General features: G+C 44.4%; 1 protein-coding gene across 1 annotated transcript in view; it reads left to right on the top strand.

The window, feature by feature from the left end:
- The window catches only part of ptprsa (protein tyrosine phosphatase receptor type Sa), a 270,699-nt gene that overhangs the window by 235,907 nt on the left and 10,459 nt on the right, over positions 1-24,333 (top strand). The window contains 5 exon segments of the mRNA XM_079505556.1: positions 4,070-4,224; positions 9,661-9,946; positions 23,131-23,309; positions 24,032-24,158; positions 24,280-24,332. Of these exon segments, the coding sequence (XP_079361682.1) occupies positions 4,070-4,224; positions 9,661-9,946; positions 23,131-23,309; positions 24,032-24,158; positions 24,280-24,332 (800 nt within the window).

Genomic DNA, 24,333 nt, shown 5'->3' with positions numbered 1-24,333 from the left:
TCTCTCTCTCTCTCTCTCTCTCTCTCTCTCTCTCTCTCTCTCTCTCTCTCTCTCTCTCTCTCTCTCTCTCTCTCTCTCGTCTCTCTCTCTCTCTCTCTCTCTCTCTCTCTCTCTCTCTCTCTCTCTCCTCTCTCTCTCTCTCTCTCTCTCTCTCTCTCTCTCTCGGTCTGAATTTCTTATTCTCTACGCCTGTTGTTTCCACACCCCGTCAAATTGTATTGACGAATCCATTCTTAATTCAAATTAAATCCTCCCCCACAAACATCATGTCTGTGTGTTGTCACCGGCCTTGTGTCCCCACTGACTCACCTGCCAGTGAGGAGCCCCCACTGGGAGGAGGACGTAGAGTACTATAGGCCTCTGTGCTGCTACTCCTCCCGCCCAACACTCTTAAAATTGCTGCCCCCGGCCCGTAGGAGTACGTGTAGCGACAGATAAACGGGAGCTGCGCCTTGGTTGTTTTCAGCCAGGCGGAAAAAAAACACGCCTCGTTGAACACTAGCCCCTTAAAAATGGAGAGGTTAATTAATATAAGCACAACACCACGCATCATATCGCTCGTTAGTCACACAGAAGCACACCCTCTTGACCTTCAAATATTTTGCTGTCATTATCAGAAAACTCTTAGCCCGAGTCATTTAAGCAACGACTCACTCAAAGCCATGGTCGTTGTCATTATATCACAGCTGAGGGGCTTGGGCTTTGTTCGCCGCAGACGACCCCCTTCGCTGCGTTATAATGACAATGTGACTCATGTCCTGGAGTGAGTTGTTGCTTTTATAAAACAGTTAACCAAATACAGCAATGTGGAAATCATACATACTGTACACGGCAATTAAAAAAGCAGTTTTTTTTAAGTAAGTAAGAAGAAGGACTTTCGACATGAAAGCGACTATACTTTCCGACGGCCCGCACAAACGAGGCAGTTCCTCTGCAACGCTAACATTTGGTCAGTCTCATCTTTGTGGTCCTTTGATGTTTCAGACATACTGCCGTAGAAATCTCACAACATTTTTAATTGGAATCTTAAAACTACACCTTTTTTTTCCCTGACACCAGCCATCAAAGCATTTGATGTTCCATTTCTTTAGCTTAACGGCGTTGACTTAATTTCATTTTATTTTATTTATTTTCAAGTCCAACATTTGGTGATTGTACTTTTAAGGTGGATTCTCCCCCCCGGAGATATTACTCTGCATCACTCTAGAGAAATTAATCTTTACATTTGGTTGTGGATTTCATCTTGACCTAACAGTTAGAAGCTAAACTTGTTGTCTCACGAGGGATGTAGAAGTGTTGATTTTGACAGCAAATGTTGATTTAGTTTTAGTCAGTTTTTTTAATAAAATTCTGTTACATGTTAGTAATTTGAAAGGTTTTTTCTTTTAGTCTAGTTTTGGCCACTAAATCTGCAGTTGATTTAGTTGAGAACGTTTTTTTGGCAGGCCTTGATGGCGTCGTAATGACTGATTTTACATTTGTTTGCATGCTGAAAATAGCCGATCTACTCGGACAACGCGTGAGCTTGTAGATCTGCTATTTTCAGAGAGCAACATCCGAGCACAACCAAAAATGAAATGACTTGTCTTTTAGTTCTACTGGATCTCTTCTCCACTAGTCCCTCCCTAACATTTAGTTCTACTGGATCTCTTCTCCACTAGTCCCTCCCTAACATTTAGTTCTACTGGATCTCTTCTCCACTAGTCCCTCCATAACATTTAGTTCTACTGGATCTCTTCTCCACTAGTCCCTCCCTAACATTTAGTTCTACTGGATCTCTTCTCCACTAGTCCCTCCCTAACATTTAGTTAGATATACAATAACAACCCCCCATGGGGAACAGAAATAACAGAGCCCACCGGTGGTGCTGGGGAGGTGGTGGGAGCAAACGGTGCATAACAACAACCAGGAAGGAAGGCAGGAAGAATGCATGCAGTCTAGGTGAGCTTAAATACCCCGCCCAATTGGTCAGCTGACTGCCACATCAGCGAATGACATGTGGGTCTTGCAACACTGTATACACCCACATACCCCATGGGCAGACTTTAGCGGACAGCCGCGGGACAGAAGAAGCTGTGTTTTACGTCATTTCCAAGTTTTTAGACAGCTGGTGGATGGAAAAGAAGCTCCACCTCCGCGGCTGACTGCCGCGGAGGAGAGCGTTTCCGGGAATCTGTCCGTCGTGGCAGTCAGCCGCGGGGGTGGAGCTTCTTTTCCATCCACCAGCTGTCTAAAAACTCGGAAATGACGTAAAACACAGCTTCTTCTGTCCGCGGCTGTCCGCTAAAGTCTGCCCATGCAGATAGTAATGCAGCATATTAACCCCTCAAATACATGTGTCCCTTGAGCACAGCATGAAGCCACTCGAGTATATCTGATTGAACCAACTCCGCAAGCTATACGTATCATTAATAGTTTTAGTCATCATAGCTTAGCTTTTACTTGTTTTTTATTTAGTTTTCCTCAGTGAAAAAAAGTAGTCGACTGACATTTTTGGTCATTTTTATAGTTTTAGTTGACAAAATCAACAGTCAACACTCCTGTTGGCCTTATAGCCATATATCCTGTTGGTCTGCCTCTCTCTAACTGTCATTTTCTATTCCCTATTATTCTGTTCTTCATCTTTGTCTCTCTACATTTCTCTCTCTCTCTGTTTGTCTAAACAACATCAAGATGTATTTAACCAACATGTCATGTAATAAATATCGCTCACTTTCCACCATCTCTCTCTCGCTTTCTCTCTCTCTCTCTCTCTCTCTCTCTGCCCCCTCACATTCGATATCCTCCTCCTACTCCTCCACCTCCCCCATCCGTCCATGTGCTTTTCATTGCCAATGCCAATCAAATCACTTCCCAACTCTCTCTCTCTCTCTCTCTCTCTCTCTCTCTCTCTCTCTCTCTCTCTCTCTCTCTCTCTCTCCTCTCCCCCTCTCTCTCAACATCTTATGTTTATGTGTGTCTGCCAAAGTGGAGCACTTAGCTAAAGTGAGTGGAAGAAGAAGGCAGGCAATGTACATAATTGGAAAACTGCTCTTTTACCTCCCACTAGACACATGCGTACACTGCGTATCCTTAGGGTTCCATATGATTCTTCTCAGACATGTTCTTTCTGTCTGTTCATCCTGTGGAAACAACAACTCAATGGATGTAGGATGGATGTCTATCTATAGGAGAGACGGTATTCTATGGGATGCTTAGGGGTGTTTAGTATCTTTCACGCGTGCGTGCGCGCGCAGGCACACACGCATGCGCACACGCACACGCACACGCACACACACACTCAGAGAGATACAAGCTGTTCATTACACCCGGGTTCCATCATCACTAGGTAGGGGTTCATAATTATTATTTTCCGACATGTGACACAGACAACAACGTCGACTATTAAGTAAACCTTTACATTATACACCCACTAGTTTATTATATTGTATCATTCTTTAATGTTTATTATTTATTTTTGCTTTAATATATTATTGCGTAGAATGTTGGTACAAGTCCGTCCCCCCCCTTCTTGATTCTTGACAAGGGTGGAGCATAAATTAGGCATTGGCAAAGAGGAACATTAGATTAGAATGAACTCAAATGTCTCTCTCTCTCTCTCTCTCTCTCTCTCTCTCTCTCTCTCTCTCTCTCTCTCTCTCTCTCTCTCTCCTCCTCTGCGTCCTGGAAGCAACTCAAAAGTCGGTGGTGTTTGCATTTCAATGGAGTGTTGCTGATTCCCCGACTGTCATTCTTTCTCGCCCACTTTATCTTTTTTAATTTTTGTAATTTCGCTGAATAAATGAATAAATAAAACACGCTAATTAAGATAAAACTGACCTAGTTGTAGTGTGCGTGCGTGTGCGTGTGCGTGCGTGTGCGTGTGTGTGTGTGTGTGTGTGTGTGTGTGGGGGAGACGAGATGCTTGTGGCTTTACGTTGAGATGTTTTACCACAGCGAGATCTGTGTCACTTGCATTGCATCTGACGCTGTGCTGCTCTCTCTCTCTCTCTCCCTCTCTCCCTCTCTCCCTCTCTCTCTCTGTCTCTCTCTCTCTCCCTCCCTCTCTCTCTCTGCCTCGCTCTACCAGAACGGCTCCAGTGAGAAGCGAGAGGTGCGTCAGTTCCAGTTCACGGCGTGGCCCGACCACGGCGTGCCCGAGTACCCCACGCCCTTCCTGGCCTTCCTGCGCCGGGTGAAGACCTGCAACCCGCCGGACGCCGGGCCCATCATCGCCCACTGCAGGTACGGAGGTCTAGTTGCACGCTGACGCTCACAGGCTAAAATCAGTGGTTTTCAACCAGTGGTCCTTGAGGGGGTTTCCACGTGGTCCCCAGCAGAGTAATCTAGTAAGAAAGTGGTGACACGCTTTGATCTCGCCACAAAGCGGGTGCCTATGAGCTATAGTTCCAAACATTGCTCCTATGGCTGGAACTATTCTATTGAGATAGAATGAGCACTTCCGCATTCCATTGTTACAATGCGAGTCAACGGGAGTGTCATTACTCTCTTACTAGATTACTCTGGTCCCCAGCTAAATGATGGAGAGTTGGTAACCAAATGGACCAAATGGAGCCTAAAATGAAACCAAATGGACCCGTACGGGTCCATTTGGTTTCATTTTAGGCTCTCAAGAGTTACATTATTGTTAAACGTCTGCATTACTCAATTTAAAGTCTACACAATTAGAGAATGTCTAAGAATTGCTGTTTTGATCAGCGTTTTCCTGTTATTTCTCCTAATGGTATACCAACATAATACAGCATGGCCTTGTGGACAAAATCTTATCCAACGACAACTAAATATTTCAAGTCTTGGGTCCTGAGAGGCTGAATCTCATCAGATGGTGGTTCCGTGGCTCAAATGCTGAATACATAATGGGCCTTGATATGAAAAGGGTTGAAAACCATTGGCCTAAATGGTCATTTAGTTTCACTCCATCGTTCAGTCTGAAACAGCCTTGATGTCTTTTGTCTGCCAGTCTTTTGAAATCTGAATCTTTTAGTCATATTGAGTCATCTGAAATGTTTTGGTTTTTAAGTCTAGTTTTACCGTTGATTTAGTCGACCTTGATGGCGTCATAATGGATGATTTTGCACTTGGTTGCATGCTGAAAATAGCTGATCTACAAGCTCATGCAACGTGTCACGCTGCGATACGTTGTGAGCTTGTAGATCTGTTCTTTCCGGAGCGCAACAAAACGTAAAATCACCCGAAATGGACCCTAACGGGTCCATTTCGTTCCATTTGTACACTCTCAGAGTTAAATTAACATTGATTTCACAATATAAATTGGGGGTCCCAGAGATAGATATGACATTAAATGGGGGTCCGTAGCCTAATGCATGTCAAACTGGGGGTCCTTGAAATGAAACGGGTTGAGAATCACTGCTGCAGCCATAAGAATCAACTCTCATGAGGGTTCCTGGCATCTCTCTTCAAATGGGGGTCCGCGGGGCTAATTAGTGTCAATTTGGGGGTCCTTGACATGAAAAGGTTTGGGAACCACTGCGTTTAGGTGACATGATGCTAATGAAGTGATCTGCTTCATTAGAAGGAGCTTCCACTTGGTTCATGACATTTAAACCCTTTTCTAGATTTCTAGATCATTAATAAAACAAAACATGATTTTTACCACTCAACAATCACTCATAAATGTCTTGTTAAAATGGATTATTAGGCAGTGCGCTGTAAAGAATGGCCTACTGGCCTAGAATAGATCATCTTTTGTTAAGTCACAAGAATCCATAACATTGCACCACACACACTGACACGCACATGCGCCCGCACACACACATGCACACAACACACACACACAACACACACACACACACGCGCGGTATACCGTATATATATATATACGCACACACTATATATTGTCAGATAGCAGAATGTATGGTCCGCGCACTGGGACAAAACGTGGCACTAAATCTTGCATTGACAGCATCCTCTGATTTATGTTGGGAGTTCAAACTAGCAACACAATTCATCTCTCCGGCTAGCAGTGCATATGCTGTGTGTTAGTGGCGTGCGTGCGTGCGTGCGTGCGTGCGTGCGTGCGTGCGTGCGTGCGTGCGTGCGTGCGTGCGTGCGTGCGTGCGTGCGTGCGTGCGTGCGTGCGTGCGTGCGTGCGTGCGTGCGTGCTGGGTGGTAGAGTTGCCTCACACCCTGGGAGGCATGGCTCCCGATGAAGAGGTGTTTGTTGCCTGTGTTGGTACCGTGTTATGGAAGATAATCTCTGTCTGTGAATCCAGATCCGGGCTTCTCACATTTCCCTGTGCCAAGCACTCCAAAATGAATAATGTACGTTGTCCTGGACCCCCCCATCTGAATCTTTTTTCAAAAATGTGAAAACATATTTTTTCCACAGGTCTACAGTACAAGCTTACAAGTACAAAATGTACTTAAAGTAACAAAAACAAATTATGCAGAACGTCCCATTCCCCAAAATGTGTCAAGTTCACAATCGTGACACATTGTGAGCTTCATGTAAATCGGCTATTTTCGAATGACCGAAATGTATACAGTAGGTCTGAAGTTGTTAATGTATGTCTTTATTATCAAAATCTACAAAGTAACCAGTAGGCTAACGTTTTCAAATAATTATAGTGGAATAACATGTACAATATTTGCCTCTTAACCCATTTTGGGCGGGAACCCCTTTTGGTGTTAGCATTATGTTATGCTTTAGCTATTGAAAAATAGCAGATCTACAAGCTCATAGCGTGCCACCGAGTGGCGCGCTACGAGCTTGTAGGTCTGCTATTTTTGAAAAATCGAAGAACGACTGACATAGAAACATAGCTTTTTCAGAAAACTGTCAGGATGTAGAAGACAATTTTAGAATCTGATCTCGGGTCAAAATGGGTAGTAAATAACGGAAAACTGGAAATACTCCAGCAAAGTGTACCTAAAAATCAGTACAGTAAAAGAGCAGGTTTAGTGAAAACAGCCGATCTCCAAGCTGGCGTGGTGAGCTTGGAGATGGGCATCTTCTTTTGCAGGCGTGACACCAGCGTACAACAAAGCATATAATACGACTTAATTTGGTTAAAGCTGCAGGCGGTGTCACGGCACAGCAGCGCTATCTACAATGCTACGCACGTTAGGCGATATTGTCTATGTGTCTGTATTTCTTAGATGCCCTTATTCTGTATGACTAATTAATCCATTTTGGACTGAGGTCGATTAAAAAAAAGGCTTCTAAATCCAAAAAAAAAATCTGAAAACCATGTTTCTATGTCAGCGGTGCTCAACCTTTTTCATGTCAAGGACCCCCAGAATTATCTCTATTGGGCCCACGGACCCCCCATCTCAAAATATGTAGTTCCAGGGACCCCCCCAGAAGCCAATATTTTAGTTAAAAATGTTCGCTCTGAAATATTATATTCAAAGATTTGCGCCACGTTTTCACGACTTTTCAAAAATAGCAGACCTACAAGCTCATAGCGCGCCACTCGGTGGCGCGCTATGAGCTTGTAGATCTGCTATTTTTCAATAGCTAAAGTATAACATAACGCTTAAAACACCAAAAGGGGTTCCCGCCCAAAATGGCTTAAAGCTATAGCAATGTCACACAGCAGTGCAATGTGCGAGGTGGAGGAGGAGGGGGGGCGGGGCGGGGGAGGAGGAGGTGCTGGTGTTCTTTTTGGAACAATGACAAGTGTTATGCAACGGATCCATCTGTCTGCATTCCGTCTCCGTCGGCGTGGAAACCTCACATGTCCAAAAAACTGTGACCTTTGCAGGATTTAAAGTCAAAAATAGCAAAGCGTATATAGCAGATCTACAAGCTCAAAGCACGCCACGTTTCCAGCCTGTGGATCTGCTATGTTTTTTAATGTGACGCTGTGTAGTGCGATCAAGTAGGGCGTTGGGTTTACAGGAAAAAACAACAACACAAAACATAGTTAGAATATGGAGATACAAGGTTTTCGGCTCCCGACGGCAAACGATTTCTTAGATGCATTTATTCCGTGCGGCTAATTAAATCTACACAATGTCACATCTAGAGAGTGTGCACTCGCTCCGTTGAGCTGCACCAAGGGGAAAACGGAACGCCATTGAAACTACACACACACCCGAGGAGAGGACTCTGTTCTTTATTTTACTGTACGGCTTCCCATCGCTCTCTCCCTCTCCTCTCCGTGTACTTTCCAAATAAAGCAGAATTGACATAAAAAAAGATGCAGGATGTTTGTGCTTGGAGCATTGACCTGCCGTTCCAGAAGCTCTGCTGTTAGTGGGTTTTTTTTTTTGTTTGTTTGTTTTTTTCACCTCCCCGTGCCAACAAAAGTACTTGTAGTTTCCCCTCTGGAGTCGACCGTTGGACCAGCGATGTACACGAGGAACACCCTGGGTGTTCATTTAGTTCACCAATGGACCCTTTCTGGTCCATTTCGTACACTCTCTGTGTTCAATTTAGACTATTACAGTGCATTAAGGATTTTACAGTGCAAGTCTATATTCATCCAACAGTGCCACGCACGCACGCACGCACGCACGCACGCACGCACGCACGCACGCACGCACGCACGCATGCTTTGTCCTACTGTATGCATCAATTTGCTTGGTCAAACAATTCCTGTCTGGACTATTCTCTCTCTCTCTCTCTCTCTCTCTCTCTCTCTCTCTCTCTCTCTCTCTCTCTCTCTCTCTCTCTCTCTCTCTCTCTCTCTCTCTCTCTCTCTCTCTCTCTCTCTCCCTCCATCTCAAAGCTTTGGTAATAGCCTTTCTCTCTCTCCGTATCTTGTCTTGCGTCCCTCTTCTCTCTCCATTCGCTATCTCTTCCCCAATGGGATTATTCAAATTGGAACCTCCTTCCACGGCGTCGATAAGAGCCGTCCGGCGCCGTGTTACAGGAACAGATGCACAGTAAAGAAGTGAAATGTGATGACAGCTTGTGTCGGGCTTATACGCTCCGTCGTCCCATCTCCTCCTCGCCTTGCTGTCGCGCGTCTTTGTCTCTCTCTCTCTCTCTCTCTCTCTCTCTCTCTCTCTCTCTCGTGTGTCATTTTATGCAAGGCTTTATCTGCAACATTTCTTTCCTGTCAAGATGATATTGTCGCTGAAACCTCTTATTTCCATTTCTGTCTCTCGTAAATTATCGCCCTACATATTGTGCCAGAGCGTCACACAAAATCATCAAAAGTAGCAGATACACAATAGGGCTGCACGATATGGACAACATTTCATATCTCGGTATGTAAGCCAAATATTGCGATATCGATACGATATTACCATAATACCATTAACATGTAAGTGTTGCAACGTTGAAAACTATTCAAAAAAGTGTGTTCGCTATTTGAATCCTGAAAAGTAACAGTTTTGGTAGGCCTGTCCCCGACGGCCGACCAGGCCTACGTTTTCATAAATGGTCAATACCAAACATCAATATGAAGTGGGGGCAAATAAGACACATGTTGACTCGTGCTTAGCAACGCAGATGTCCAATTCTCTGTGGGGGGGTTTTTTGGCGATCCGTCGCTTAGGCGAGCAAGTCTCCCTGCCGAGTGCTGTGAGGTTCTCTTTGCGCCGAGTTATGTCCCGATAGGCACATAACTGTGAATCGCTCTGGATTAAGAGCGTCTGCCTAAACGCCCTCTCTTTTGTCTCCTCCCTCCTCCTGTCGGCAGCGCGAGCGAGCGCGGGCCTATTTGAACTCTCTTTTGTCTCCTCCAGTGCGGGCGTGGGCCGGACGGGCTGCTTCATCGTCATCGACGCCATGCTGGAGCGCATCAAGCACGAGAAGACGGCCGACATCTACGGCCACGTGACGCTGATGCGCGCGCAGCGCAACTACATGGTGCAGACGGAGGACCAGTACAGCTTCATCCACGACGCGCTGCTGGAGGCGGTGGCGTGCGGCAGCACGGAGGTGGCGGCGCGCTCCCTCTACTCCTACATCCAGAAGCTGGCGCAGGTGGAGAGCGGAGAGCACGTCACCGGCATGGAGCTGGAGTTCAAGGTCAGTCCCTGCAGTTGTTAATATTTTGGACGGCGACTTTTTTTATTTTGTTTTCCCTTCGTCATGGATTTTGAATGAAGTTTCATTTAGTTTTGAGTTGTATTTTAGGGCTGTCCCGATATATATATATATTTGTGCTCCCAATCCGATTTCGATCATTTGATTTTGAGTATCTGCCGATACCGATTTTTCCGAGGGTAGTAGCTCACTTTCAGCGACGCCCTGCACATTGAGACACACACACACACACACATTAAAAGCAGGTCATCTGGTTAGTAGTTAATTGCAATGAAACAAATAATAAGATTGGAAATTAAATTGCATATCAAGACGCGTTTATTTCAATCTGCTGCAGTTGGAGGGACATGTTCCACAGAGACAATACAGTAATAAGTAATAAGTAACATTCAGCAAACAATATAACAGTTTTAAACATGTATCATAATAATAATACAAATCAGATGCAATGAAGCAATTATGTAGATAGATTGATGCAGGGGGGGGCGGGCAAAATGGCAGAAGAAACATAGGCTCTAACAGACTCCAACACAAGTCACCACCATACTTTTCTGTTCTAATATTGTCTCTGAAAACTCTTGACACAGTGAATAAGAAATACCACTAAAAAAGAACAGGTCAACAGTATATTAAGCTTGCAATTAATCAACTTGGTGTTTCTAACATGAAGCTCTTGTCATACTGTTAACACTAAACAGATGTATCATTCATATGTGTGCGCTCATGGCGTTTCCGGGCGCTTGAGGTAGTGAAACTCTTTCCACACTGATCACATCCATATGGTTTCTCTCCAGTGTGAATTCTCTGGTGGCTTTTGAGGTGTGCCATTTGAGAGAAGTGTTGTCCACACTGATCACATCCATAGGGTTTCTCTCCAGTGTGAATTCTCTGGTGTTTTTTCAGGCTGGACATTTCAGAGAAGTGTTGCCCACATTGATCACATCCATAGGGTTTCTCTCCAGTGTGAATTCTCTGGTGGCTTTTGAGGTGTCCCATTTGAGAGAAGTGTTGTCCACACTGGTCACATCCATAGGGCTTCTCTCCAGTGTGAACTTTCTGGTGACTTTTAAGGTTTGCCATTATAGAGAAGTGTTGTCCACACTGATCACATCCATAGGGTTTCTCTCCAGTGTGAATTATCTGGTGGCGTTTGAGGTGTGCCATTTGAGAGAAGTGTTGTCCACACTGATCACATCCATAGGGTTTCTCTCCAGTGTGAGTCCTCTGGTGGCTTTTAAGGTTGGACATGATGGAGAACTGTTGTCCACACTGATCACATCCATAGGGTTTCTCTCCAGTGTGAATTCTCTGGTGGCTTTTAAGGTTGGACAATTTAGAGAAGTATTTTCCACACTGGTCACATCCATAGGGCTTCTCTCCAGTGTGAACTTTCTGGTGACTTTTAAGGTTTGCCATTATAGAGAAGTGTTGTCCACACTGATCACATCCATAGGGTTTCTCTCCAGTGTGAATTATCTGGTGGGTTTTAAGAGTTGCCATTTGAGAGAAGTGTTGTCCACACTGATCACATCCATAGGGTTTCTCTCCAGTGTGAATTCTCTGGTGGGTTTTAAGAGTTGCCATTCGAGAGAAATGTTGTCCACACTGATCACATCCATAGGGTTTCTCTCCAGTGTGAATTCTCTGGTGGGTTTTAAGAGTTGCCATCAGAGAAAAGTGTTGTCCACATTGATCACAACCATAGGATTTCTCTCCAGTATGAATTATCTGGTGTGATTTAAGTCTGGAGATAAAAGGGAAGTGTTTTCCACACTGATCACAGCAGTGGTGTTTTTGCTTTGCCAAACTTCTTTGTTCATTCACCTCTGGTAGGTCAGGGCAGTCAGGCTGATGATGCAACACTGAATTGGAAACGAATACAAAAGAAAGATGGTTGAAAGAAGGTAGAAAGACGGCTACATGACAGGGATTTGTTGCACAACAACTAGTCCGCAAAGTGCTAACTAACAATGGCCTAAACTACCTTACTACATTGCATGACTAAAAATATAGGAATTAAGTGGCTACTTAATATTTAAGTTGAGTAACATACCAAGGTCTTTGGGTTCCTCCTGTTCAGCAGAAATGTCCCTGGTGGGGTGAAGAGAGTTCATCTTTAGCTGAAGTCTGGAGTACACAGTCAGATGTGATCAGAAATTATTGATATCCTGGAGGAGTTGTGGAGAAATGACACAGACCAAGTCTTCTTATACCAGAGAGTCTGAGGTATAACCACTAACTGATTTGATATGATTGGCCAAGTAGAACAATAGGACCACCTCTCTCTCCACCAATCACAGTCAAAGATACTGTCCTCCACCCTCCCTCCTCCCCCAGATATGCCCAATGGATCCAAATTGAATAACAAGAGGGAGGAGAGACATTCCCATTCATCTCAAGGACATGTCATTTGCATGAGCTGTACATGTAAATGACAGACAGGACATGCACAATGGATAGCAGTGACCTTTACATAAACAAGGTGAAATGTGGATTTGTAAAATTCACTTTTTTGGGCACATGTTATGATATGGTATACCAGCATACAATAAAGTCAGACTAAAGATTCGCTGGCGTCGACTGTTCGCCGCTTCACCTCCCAATGTATGAATGAACCATTGTAAAGCGCTTTGAGCACTTGGAAAGCGCTATAAAAATGCAATTAATTAATTCCAAGTGTTACTTTTCAACATTTGTAGTACTACTACTACACAAATGTTGAAAAGTAACACTTTTGTAGTAGTTTATGTGTGCTTGTGGTTGCTGAGGTTCGTTGTGAGTTGTTGGGACAGGGTGGCTGTATTGCTTCATGACTGGCATGATGACAAAGAATGTCCCTATATGTAGGCTCTTTCTTTCTTTCTTTTGCCAGCCAAGTCTATGGACTTCATGACATACATTTTCACCCACCCAACCAGAACTTTGAACATTGTGTTGCCTTTTAAGATACAGTGAAAACAGGCAAAACAGTGTCACAAAACCCATGTCATATGGGATAAGTGGAGTCTTACCTCACAATCCACTGGCAAATCAGAGCACTTGTTTGAGCCAGAAAACGGAATGTTAAAAGTTTAGTCATTGGGGTGCAATTGAGCTCAGAAAACCTACAAGAAAAAAGAAAAAAAATGTCACAATCCCTTTAATGTTTGTTTGGGTCAGATGAAATGAAGTGATAATGTAGGTAGATTAATGCAAATCTAAATGGCAAAGAAAACAACAGGCTCTAACAGACTCCAACACAAGTCATCACCATGCTTTTCTGTTCTAATAAGGCCTCTGGAATGTCTTGAGTGCATAAAAATGACCACTAAATAAAGAACAGGTCAACAGCAAATAGAACAATGGGACCATCTCACACCAATCACTGTTTAACATACTGTCCTCCACCCTCCCTACTCCCCCCAGATATGCTCAATGGATCCACATTGAATAACAAGAGGGAGGAGAGACAGTCCCATTCACACTCAAGGACATGAATAGTTACCATATGCATGTAAATGACAGCAGGACATGCACAATGGACAGTAGTTTAGGGCAGTTTGAGGTGAACTCGGCCTACTGTGTTTATGGTAATTTCAGCAATCATATTACATTCTCAAATAGCCCACCATCACCAGTGATTAAAACACAGACCAGAACTCAAATTTGGTTTGATACTCCTCACACACATTCCAAATTCCACCAGAACTAGTTTTGGGCACAAATGTTCTGTTCTCTAGTGGACCAAGGTTATTATTATTAGAAGTTTCTGAAAGGAGAAGGTTATTTGAATAAAATATATAACGTGTGAACAGTCTCTGAGATAAAGCTCATCTAAATCTAATATAGGCCTACAGCCAATCTGCAGGTCAGTACAACCAGTACAACCACAGTCTCATACTGTTGGCCACTAAGCAGCTCCACTGGAGCAGTTGGGGGTTCAGTGCCTTGCTCAAGGGCACTTCAGCGGTGTTGGATGAGTGATGACAATCACTTCCTTACCCAGATTTGTCCTGCCCGTCCGGGGAATCGAACCGGCAACCTTTCGGCAACAAGGGCGCTCCTCTAACGCTTAGGCCACCGCTGCCCCAAAATACATACATGTCGATACATTTCACTCCAATACATTTGAAGATATGACACCCGGTTCCTTTCTAATCAGACGGGTAGGTGACAAGGCAGTGTAGATACGTATACGAGGACAGAATGGACCCGCACACTGCCCCTAGCTCGTCCAAGAGGTTTTTATTTTATTTTAGGAGCAACGTTTACGTCGTGAGACCTTCCTCAGGCTTGGGGAAGGTCTGTACTCCAAAACATTTCAAAGACAAATATTGTAACTTTTGACTCCACGCTACATTTCTAGGAGTGAAGAAAGTACATTAGGAATTCACAGCTTAAGCCTTGTTTCAAGAGAAAAAAGAAGAAGATGTAGAACCGCATACAAACAAGAGAGAGCCCACAAACGCTCTCATGTTGCTATATAGGGAGACGAGCCAAAACCCACGGACACGTCCGGTCAGCTTTGGGACTGTGGGGAATTTAGGAAATACTTAATATGTGTGATTATTCATTCCTTGTAAACCTCCTTAGAAATGCCGTCCTCCCACATCATCTCTGATCTGGCAGAGTGTTGACAGAGTGTTGACACAAGCATGCGGTTACTCCAGTGTTTACAGAGGTGCTATTTTGTGTAGACAGCTGCAATTCTCCTCTTCTGGTAGACGTTATGAGGGGCAATAATGTACTAAATATCCTGTACTAGAAGGCCTCCAGGCTTAAAAAAGTGTAGGTTGAACAAGACAGCTGGTTTGATGTGAGTGAGATGAAGGGTCTTGGAATCAAACATGTTTTCACACTACACGTTTTGTCGATGACAGTTGGTTATTGTCTTGTTTTTATTATAATCATTTTTGTCTTGTGGCATGATCAACCAGTGTAGCACAATGTCACAATGATTAATTGATTATACCCATTTAGAAAAAAGACACAAGACAACAAAACATAACATAACAGCTACAACAACCAAATCAACCAAACAAAATTGTATTGCACTCCAGGTTAGCATAAACATTTTTGAATCTCGTAGTTACTAGCACTGGACATTATAACGAGCCTGGTTGTTGTCTTAGTCAGTTTGAAACCAACTATATGGGAGTTCAGGTGTGCAGGGGTTCAAAAGTGGAGTTTGAGTGACCTGGGTGTATAGGTTTATACGTGTCTATGGAGTTTGTTTTGTCATCGTGTGTAGTATAGCTACCCTGTAAAGACTAAGCTAAGGGGCCTCTGGACTGCAGTCTCTGGACTGTGGACTCACATGTAAAGCAGACATTGGTGTCCGGTGATGGTGAGCGGGTTGAACGTACCTCCTTTAGACAGGGATCTGACTGTACAGGACAATGTAACCATGCAGGTTGGGAAAAGGGAAACTGAAGGGGGCACTCACTCGGGCAGGTATAAGAATTCCTATACCTACCACGGTGGAGATTAGGGGTTCAAATCCTCCGCGGCCCATCTGGCTTGGCACTAAATCCAGGGGGAGGAAAAGCTGGGATGATGAAAAAGATGAAAAGAATTGGAGAAAAAGAAATGAACGAGTGAATGTGGTGGAAGTTGAGACCATTTCATTCCACGACACGGGAGGAGGGGGAGACGCGGTTTCACCAACAGACCTCCAAGCCTGAATCTGACCCATGGTGAGGAAATGAAGGGACCTTGAAAAGCAGAATGGATGAGATGGCTGTTAGAAGTATATATGAAAGCGAGGGGGCTCTTGTTTGTTAAAGGGCGATCAGAGGTATCAAGTGCCCTTACCGTTTAAATGGGCTCTCTGATCCTCAATCCTTTAACCCTGGAGCTTTAGGAGAAGACGGCTTATTAAAGATGTGGAGGAGCAAAAACCCTACAGAGGTTGATTTCCCAAAAATATTTAATCCTTTTTCAGCCTCCGGTGAGCAGAATAGCAGATTAAAACATCCTTGATCATCTGGTTTGGCAGGTTATTATTTTATTTTTTTTGTGTTCAAGCATGCACTCAAACAGTGCATTCCTTTTGTCTTGTTTTTCTTCCCTACAGAAAGCCAGAAAGGGAAATATTTAAGCAATAGGCACCCTGCACTGTAACTGTTCTTTGGTGAGGATTTTGGAAATTGGAATAACGTGCTTAAGTAAAGAGAAGCTGGTTATATAATCCATTCTGTGCTTAAACAAAGGTTTCAGTTTGAAGGCGAAGAAATGCCTTGTTAAATGTACCCTAAGTGAAAAAAGCATGGTGCGTGGAGGCACAAACTGAGAGACCGAGAAAAAGGACACCACAGGTGATTTGTGAGGGACTGCAGTCTAACGATCATGACAATCACAACATCACATCTGACCCCCTTCCACACCCTGCAGGAAAACACACATTAAACATTACATACACACAGAGAGAGAGAGAGAGAGAGGGAGAAGTAATTAATGGCTGATAATGACAAATGGGAGAGAGTGGCAGGGTAAAGTGGAGGGAGGGACGCTTGGCTAACGAACAAAGGGACGTCTGTATGCTAGCTGGTCTCAGCCGCACTGAGGAGGTGAGTCGGCAGAATTCAGCACGGTGGTGGTGAGGGATGGGGGGGGGGGGGGTGCGGTGGGCGGGGGAGGGGGGTGTCTTAGTCGTACTTGGACATCTTACTCGGGAGGACTTGTGGGATGTTAGTAGCCTCCAGCTGTGTTGAGCTAGCGGAACTGAGATGGAGAGAAAGATGACAGCACAGGAAAAAGAGCTGTTTGAAAGAGGAAAAAGGTTTGGAGAGAGACTTCTTCTGCCATCTGCTCATGAATAGCATAAGCGCGAAGATGGATGGCGCACGCCGCGCACGCACACACACACACGCACAATGACACACACACACGCGCACGGGCGGCACAGTCGAATTCCGTGTATATTCTCATATTTTTGCTGTCACTCTTCCAGATTGTCTCATGCTAAGTGGAGAGAGAGGGGGAGTTTGGGGAGTTCAGGGTTATAGCGTCTTGCCAAAAGGCACCTAAAATAACAGGTGGATTAATGTTTGACGGGCGTACGTTTAGCCCTCGCAGGGCTCAGAACTGTGATCATTAAAATAAGAATCGCACACATAGGCTCATTCTCCAGTCCACTCTCCTGTATTAGGAACTCAGAAAATGTAGAATATGTCACACAATGTGATATGTAATATAAAATAATGAGCCTTGGGGCGCCCGCTGGCCTAGCGGTCCAGGCGCATGCCACATATAGGCTCTGGCCTGACAGAACACTCGCGTGTTCGAGTCCCGTTCATGACGACCGTTGCTGCATGTCTCTCCCCTTCTCTCTCTCCCTCTTTCCTGTCCATCTTCACTCGTAACTATCAATGAAGGCAAACTGGCCTGGACACAATACATTATGGGAATTGTAGTCCAGGAAGGAAGTGAGCCCAGTGTCGATGACATCAGAGACACATGGGCTCACTGCTAAAAATATCTAAAACCACATATTACACACATAAAGACCCCCAGGATCTAAATCTTCTAAACTCCATTAACATATGTTTTTCGCAAAGTGTTTAGATGTAGCCAAAACACTCTAGAGGCGATCGACAACAACGGGAGGTATGATTCATTCTACCGCGACTAGCGACGGGACCGCGGTGGGCCGTCTAACACATGATCTTTGCTTAGAATTGGACGGAATTAGATCAAGAGTTATTAACGTTTTAAGATTTTCGGTCTCGTCGGCTAAACAGGGGGGGAACATTTTCGATGACTGATGTTGCGCAACAGACGCTCCCAGCCTGTGGAGCGATGCGATCGGTTTTGATATCAATAATCTCCGTCCTTTTGACCAATCTTCATCCTGGGATGCTGGGCGTTACTATAATTGAAAAGACGGTGAACTTCGTCCTGTGCGCTCAGGGTGTTAATTAATACGAAACAACAAAAGAAAACACAAAAAGTTAAAATATGGAGATAAGAGCTTTCTGCCTCGACAGCAACAACATCGTACCACAACGGGACTATTCATGACAAATCCCCCCCCCCCCCCTCTATAATGACATGCCCAGAATACGGTACGCCAGGTTTGAAAGTGATTAAACCGACAAGGTCTGCTCAGGTTGCGTTTGTGTGTTGTGCTGGCTATAGAACGGGTTGCCAGGTTGGATGGATTCCACCGTGCAGCTCTTTGGGGTGTTGTGGTGTTTTGTGTTGTGAGGTGCCTGTTCCAGTGTTCCGCGTTGCCAGGTCCCTCTCATGGCTGTCCAGGAAACCTGTGTGTGAAACCCAGATCAAAGGGACAGAACAGAAGAGAGAGAGAGAGAGAGAGAGAGAGAGAGAGAGAGAGAGAGAGAGAGAGAGTTTGGACGGGCTCCAAAAGCGACCAATCAGACATAGCGAGGAGGTGACACAGAGGACGAGCTGTGGAGGAAAGAATGACACAGAGACGACGGGTACATTTTTAGGATGGAGAGAGAGAGAGAGAGAGAGAGAGAGAGAGAAGCACTGAGCAGTGGCTGAACCACGAACGAACGCACGCACGCACGCATGCACACATACACACACACGCACGCACGCACTCATGGTGGTCTAAAGTAACTAAGTAGCCTACTCAAGTGTGTGAAATGAAGGTCCCCTTCTGCACAATGAGTACTTTCTACGGTTGGTACTTCAAGTGCAAGTTTGATACCAATACTTTTGTACTTTTACTCGAGTACATTTTGAATTCATGATTTCTACATTGCAGTATTGATACTTTTACGGAAGTAAATTAAGATTGATGCATTCTCTCACAGAGCCATACAGTACATGATGTTGATGAAACGGTATCGTGCGTGCGTGCGTGCGTGCGTGCGTGCGTGCGTGCGTGCGTGCGTGCGTGACCTTTCATGCCATCTGTGTTCAAACCTCAGCTAACCAGTCTTAAGCTTATATTTAGAGATGCTCTTAACCATTAATATAGTTAAATATAAAAAGTACAAAGATTTGTGGGGCAAGGAATGTAAAATTAGCTAATTGCCAAAATCCCAACAGTGTCGTCCTCTTTTGCTGCAGCTCTTACTGCTACAGCTGGTACACTGGCATACTGTATGTTGTTGTACTAGTCCTGCTACAGCTGGTACACTGTGCTGGTGCAGACTGTATGGTGTTGTACTAGTCCTGCTACAGCTGGTACACTGTGCTGGTGCATACTGTATGTTGTTGTACTAGTCCTGCTACAGCTGGTACACTGTGCTGGAGCATACTGTATGTTGTTACACTAGTCCTGCTACAGCTGGTACACTGGCATACTGTATGTTGTTGTACTAGTCCTGCTACAGCTGGTACACTGTGCTGGTGCATACTGTATGTTGTTGTACTAGTCCTGCTACAGCTGGTACACTGTGCTGGTGCAGACTGTATGTTGTTGTACTAGTCCTGCTACAGCTGGTACACTGTGCTGGTGCAGACTGTATGTTGTTGTACTAGTCCTGCTACAGCTGGTACACTGTGCTGGTGCATACTGTATGTTGTTGCACTAGTCCTGCTACAGCTGGTACACTGTGCTGGTGCATACTGTATGTTGTTGCACTAGTCCTGCTACAGCTGGTACACTGTGCTGGTGCATACTGTGTGTTGTTGTACTAGTCCTGCTACAGCTGGTACACTGTGCTGGTGCAGACTGTATGTTGTTGCACTAGTCCTGCTACAGCTGGTACACTGTGCTGGTGCAGACTGTATGTTGTTGCACTAGTCCTGCTACAGCTGGTACACTGTGCTGGTGCAGACTGTATGTTGTTGCACTAGCCCATTCTGGACGGGAACCCGTTTTGGTGTTTTAACTAAGCATTATTTAGCTATTTTTTAAAAATCGTGAAAATGTGGCACAAATCTTTGAATATATATTCTTTCAGAAGACTTTTTTATTTATTTCGACGTCAGGCCTAAAGGGGCTAGTCCTGCGGGGCCTTTATGCTGGAAAAGATGCATGTTGCAAAGCACGTCTGATATGCTCTGGATAAATACATAAATACATAAAGATGAAGAAGGGGTGAAGTCAGGGCTATGGTGAGCCCTAAGCCACTTTTGCCTTTGCTTTCAAAAGCTTAATTAGTATGTCATTGATGTCGTGCAGAAACCTTATATCACATATCTCATGTTTCAACGTGTTCAAGTTTTTTCTTTTTTTTGTCATTTAATGTTCTACTTTGTCATACAAGAGGAGCAAAAGTAGTGCAAATAGTAGACAAGCTGAAGTAGTAAAGAAAAACAAATCCTTTTTAAGATCTTTTTGGGGCTTTTCTGCCTTCATTTGGATAGTATAGTGGAGAGTGAGAGGAAACCAGGAGAGAGAGATAGGAAGTGATGACACGCAGCAATGGTCGTCGGGCCTATTAGAGCCTCCAATATAAATGTGGTATGCGTCTACGTGTTTTAACTATTTCTGAACATTTCCATTCCATTTCCTGAAAAGTAATGGTGTCGGAACATACAGGGTTTCCACCCAACAGCGACGTTATCAGTGAATGCTGGTGTTGCTGAATAGGGCAGATCTTCAAGTTGAGGCCACTTTTAGACAACGTTCTGCAAGAGAAAATGGCAAAGTCTCGTCTCACATTTTATGCTGCATTTATAGGCGGAGGCGCAGACAGTGATCCTAGTAGGAACAATACCGCTCTGCACCAAACATACGCGCCGTGAGCCGACGTGACCCACGATGTCACACTTCACTGTTTTGAGACGCCAGGCAGAGTGTTTTCACAGATTTCCACTCTGGAAGAGGTTTTCGCCATGTTCTGTTTTCAACCCCCCGATAACGGCGTTGCCGTCTAAACAGATACATGTGATATTATTATTTTTCTGTTTTCTCCAGAGGCTGTTGTTGTTGTAAACGTGGCCTCAAGTTTGTATTTATGCTATTTTCGGGCAAGACACACCAGCAAGCAACCAAAGCAAACCTCAATTTCTGCATGTTTTTTCTTTTTCCTTTTCCTGAGTGCATGTGTTTCTGTATGTCTGTCTTTGTCCACCAGCCCGCCCCAAACATCCACTTGCAGGTCCATGAGCCAACAACACACAAAACACCACTCAGCAGCCAATGGCACCGCGCTTTCTCTCTCTCTCCGAGCGAGAGACATTTATGTTGTGCTGTCTGCTGCGGCGTGACACTGGACCGTACGCACGGCAACCGAGAAAGCTTGTTATTTTGCTCTAAATCGCAACATCTTTTCCCCCTCGTTAAATCTTACCCCGTGCAACCCCGCCAGCTGCAGAACCAAAACATGTGAATATTGCATCTGTTCAGAAGGAGTTAAAGAAAGAAAAACTGTGCGTGGGGGAAAAGACGCACAATAGCTTCCATGGCTTGCTTTGTTTTTGCAAAGAGATTAGATTGCTTTGTTTTTCTTTATTGTGTCGGAAACCAGCTACAAAATGTTTATATATCCTAAGAAAACCTTATATATTTTTTAAAACAAAGCAATACTGCCTCATCAAAGTTGGTATTGTGACTATACACACTATACAGTATATTGTCAGATACTTACATGAGAGGGGGTGGAGTTAGCTGCTTTAGCAGACAGTTTGAGGGTCCAATGGATTTAGCTGTTTTTTTTTCAAAAGCACTTTTTAATTTACATTTACAATTTAGGGTTTAGGCATTTAGCAGACGCTCTTAATCCAGAGCGATTTACATTAAGCAATAACAAAAAAGCATGGCATACATCACATACATAAAAAGAAACATGGGTAAGCTAAGAGCGTAACAGTGGAGTATCTATATAATTAAACTATATATATAAATTATGCATACTATACTATACTATACTATACATATGTACTATGAAGTGCTATGACTATTGACTACATACAATGCAATTCTAGTGCTGTCTACGTAACATGCTATAAGTCTGTATCAAATGCTATCTAAGTCTACATAAAGTGCTATCTAAGGGGCTAGGGCAAGTCCTACGGGCCATGATGGAGTCTGAAAAGGTGGGTTTTCAGACTACGGCGGAAGATTGGGAGTGAGGCTGCTGTTCTGACTGCAATGGGAAGTGCATTCCATAGTTTTGGAGCCAGAAGGGAGAAGAGTTTGGGTCGTGGTTTAAGGGTTTATGGGTGTTCAATAGCAATGATTTATGAAAAAAAATAATAATAATTTTGAGTTGGCTGGTTTCTGCCAGACAGCGACGCTATCCAATAATCCAATATCAAATGAGATATGAAGTGAAGTGCATTCTGTGCTTGGTATTTTTGTCTCTATTAAGACGGAGACTGCATAGGATTTGGTAGTATTTGGGTCCTTGCCGGTCCAAAGACGGGGGTATTAACCTGTACCTCCATCGTTGAACTGTTTTCCAATCATTTTGTTTATGAGACAGAATGCCTGCATGCCCGTGTAAGACTGTAAGAGCGCCGTCATCAATATATTCAGCCGCGTTGGATCAGATTAGAAGGACGCCTGCGTTATTACTTTTTGTCGTTAATATTCTCTTCTGTCTTTATCTGGCTTCTGTCATCTCTACGTCCTCCCACCCCTCCCACCCTTCCCTTCCTCCCTCTCTCCACCCAAACAGTGGTGCAAAATAACTAGGTACATTTACTCAAGTATTGTACTTTTATTTCTACTCCACTACATCTCATCTCAGAGGCAAATATTGTACTTATACTCCACTACAATTATTTGGGGAAAAAGGCTCTCCTCCCTCCCATCAGTTCATCTCCTGCATGTGTACATCTTTTAATAGGACTAGTTTTTATTTTGCTAACATCTATCTATCAGTCTATATCCAATATTTCACATTTCACTCCTTTCTTTTTTAATTCCCTCTCTGCTCAGTGTAATATGATTATCGTTCATTATTTAGCCTATATGTCCAGTTTTGGTGTATGTGCACAAACTTTGTCCTACATAAATTCCCATTGACAATGAATGGAGAATTGTACATCAGTGTCTATTTTACGTCATGATGATGTACGATAAGAGCGCCCCTCACTTCACACGGGTGTGATTTCTTTTTTCTTCTACTGTATGCGAGAGCAATGAACTCCCTCCCAAGACGAATCCCTCATATGTGAAGTGACCATACCAGATTCTGATTCTTGCCTCTCTCTCTCTCTCTCTCTCTCTCTCTCTCTCTCTCTCTCTCTCTCTCTCTCTCTCTCTCTCTCTCTTCCCCCTGGACGTTGCGCTCCGCTCTGCTCCTCCTCCACAGCGCCTGGCGAACTCCAAGGCCCACACGTCGCGGTTCATCAGCGCCAACCTTCCCTGCAACAAGTTCAAGAACAGACTGGTGAACATCATGCCCTACGAGACCACACGCGTGTGCCTGCAGCCAATCAGAGGCCTGGAGGGCTCGGACTACATCAACGCCAGCTTCATCGATGGATACAGGTAGGGGTCGGGCAGGAGTACTGTTGCCTCGTTTAGTAGACGGGTTTTCACCCGGTGGTCCGCGGAGGTAATGCCGCTGGTCCCTGGCCATGCATTCACAAAATTTGTTAACACATTTTGTGCCCAAAACGTCCACAGACGTCCTATGAATTACCGCACGTAGTGCCCAGGACGTCTGTGGACATCTTGGTGAATTCTTTTTTCAATAAGTGGGTCTAAAAAGTGGGCACCCTGGGTCGCCATTTTGAAAGATTCAAAGGGCACATCATGTGTTAACAGTTTCCCTGCGGTGATTAAACCATTGTGTTCCAGATCTCCCTGCCTTAGTTTCCACTAACCTTTGAAGAGCCACTGCGCCGACATGATCGCTGCTTGTCATGAAAATCCGCTTTAAAATGGTGTAATGGCTTGTTGTTGTGTAGAAAAACATTCCAAAGTGGCGATCAACAACAACAACAGAGCGGAGAAGGAACGCACGCGATGCGCAGCACCACCGCCATTGTAATGCATTGAGCCTCAATTACCCAGAGTCCTTTGCATGCCGGTGCTAAAAGTTGTTAATACGTTTTTTAATTTTGTATTGTACCTTAACTTTTATTTGCTACTCTTTGCATGAGGACTCGTCACAACGCGTCGTGTGATTGTAGAAATCTTGAGAAATCTCTCACTTCAAGGCTTTATTGGGTTTGGTGTTTCATTGGTGTTTCTCTTTGTGTTTGCAGGCAGCAGAAGGCGTACATCGCCACACAGGGTCCTCTGGCAGAGACCACGGAGGACTTCTGGAGAATGCTCTGGGAGAACAACTCCACTATCGTAGTCATGCTGACCAAACTCAGAGAGATGGGACGGGTACGAATACACGCATGCGCGCACGCACACGCACGCGCCCACACACACACTATTATTATTATTTTATTGTCGTGCTGAACATAGTGGGCGATGGTGCTGAACGTGTCCTCCTCCCTCACAGGAAAAGTGCCATCAGTACTGGCCCGCGGAGCGTTCGGCCAGGTACCAGTACTTT

Source organism: Electrona antarctica (genome assembly GCF_951216825.1).
Source record: "Electrona antarctica genome assembly, chromosome: 7".
Lineage (NCBI taxonomy): Eukaryota > Metazoa > Chordata > Actinopteri > Myctophiformes > Myctophidae > Electrona > Electrona antarctica.
Note: the sequence above shows the minus strand (reverse complement) of the source record. Positions and strands in the feature narration are given on the sequence as shown.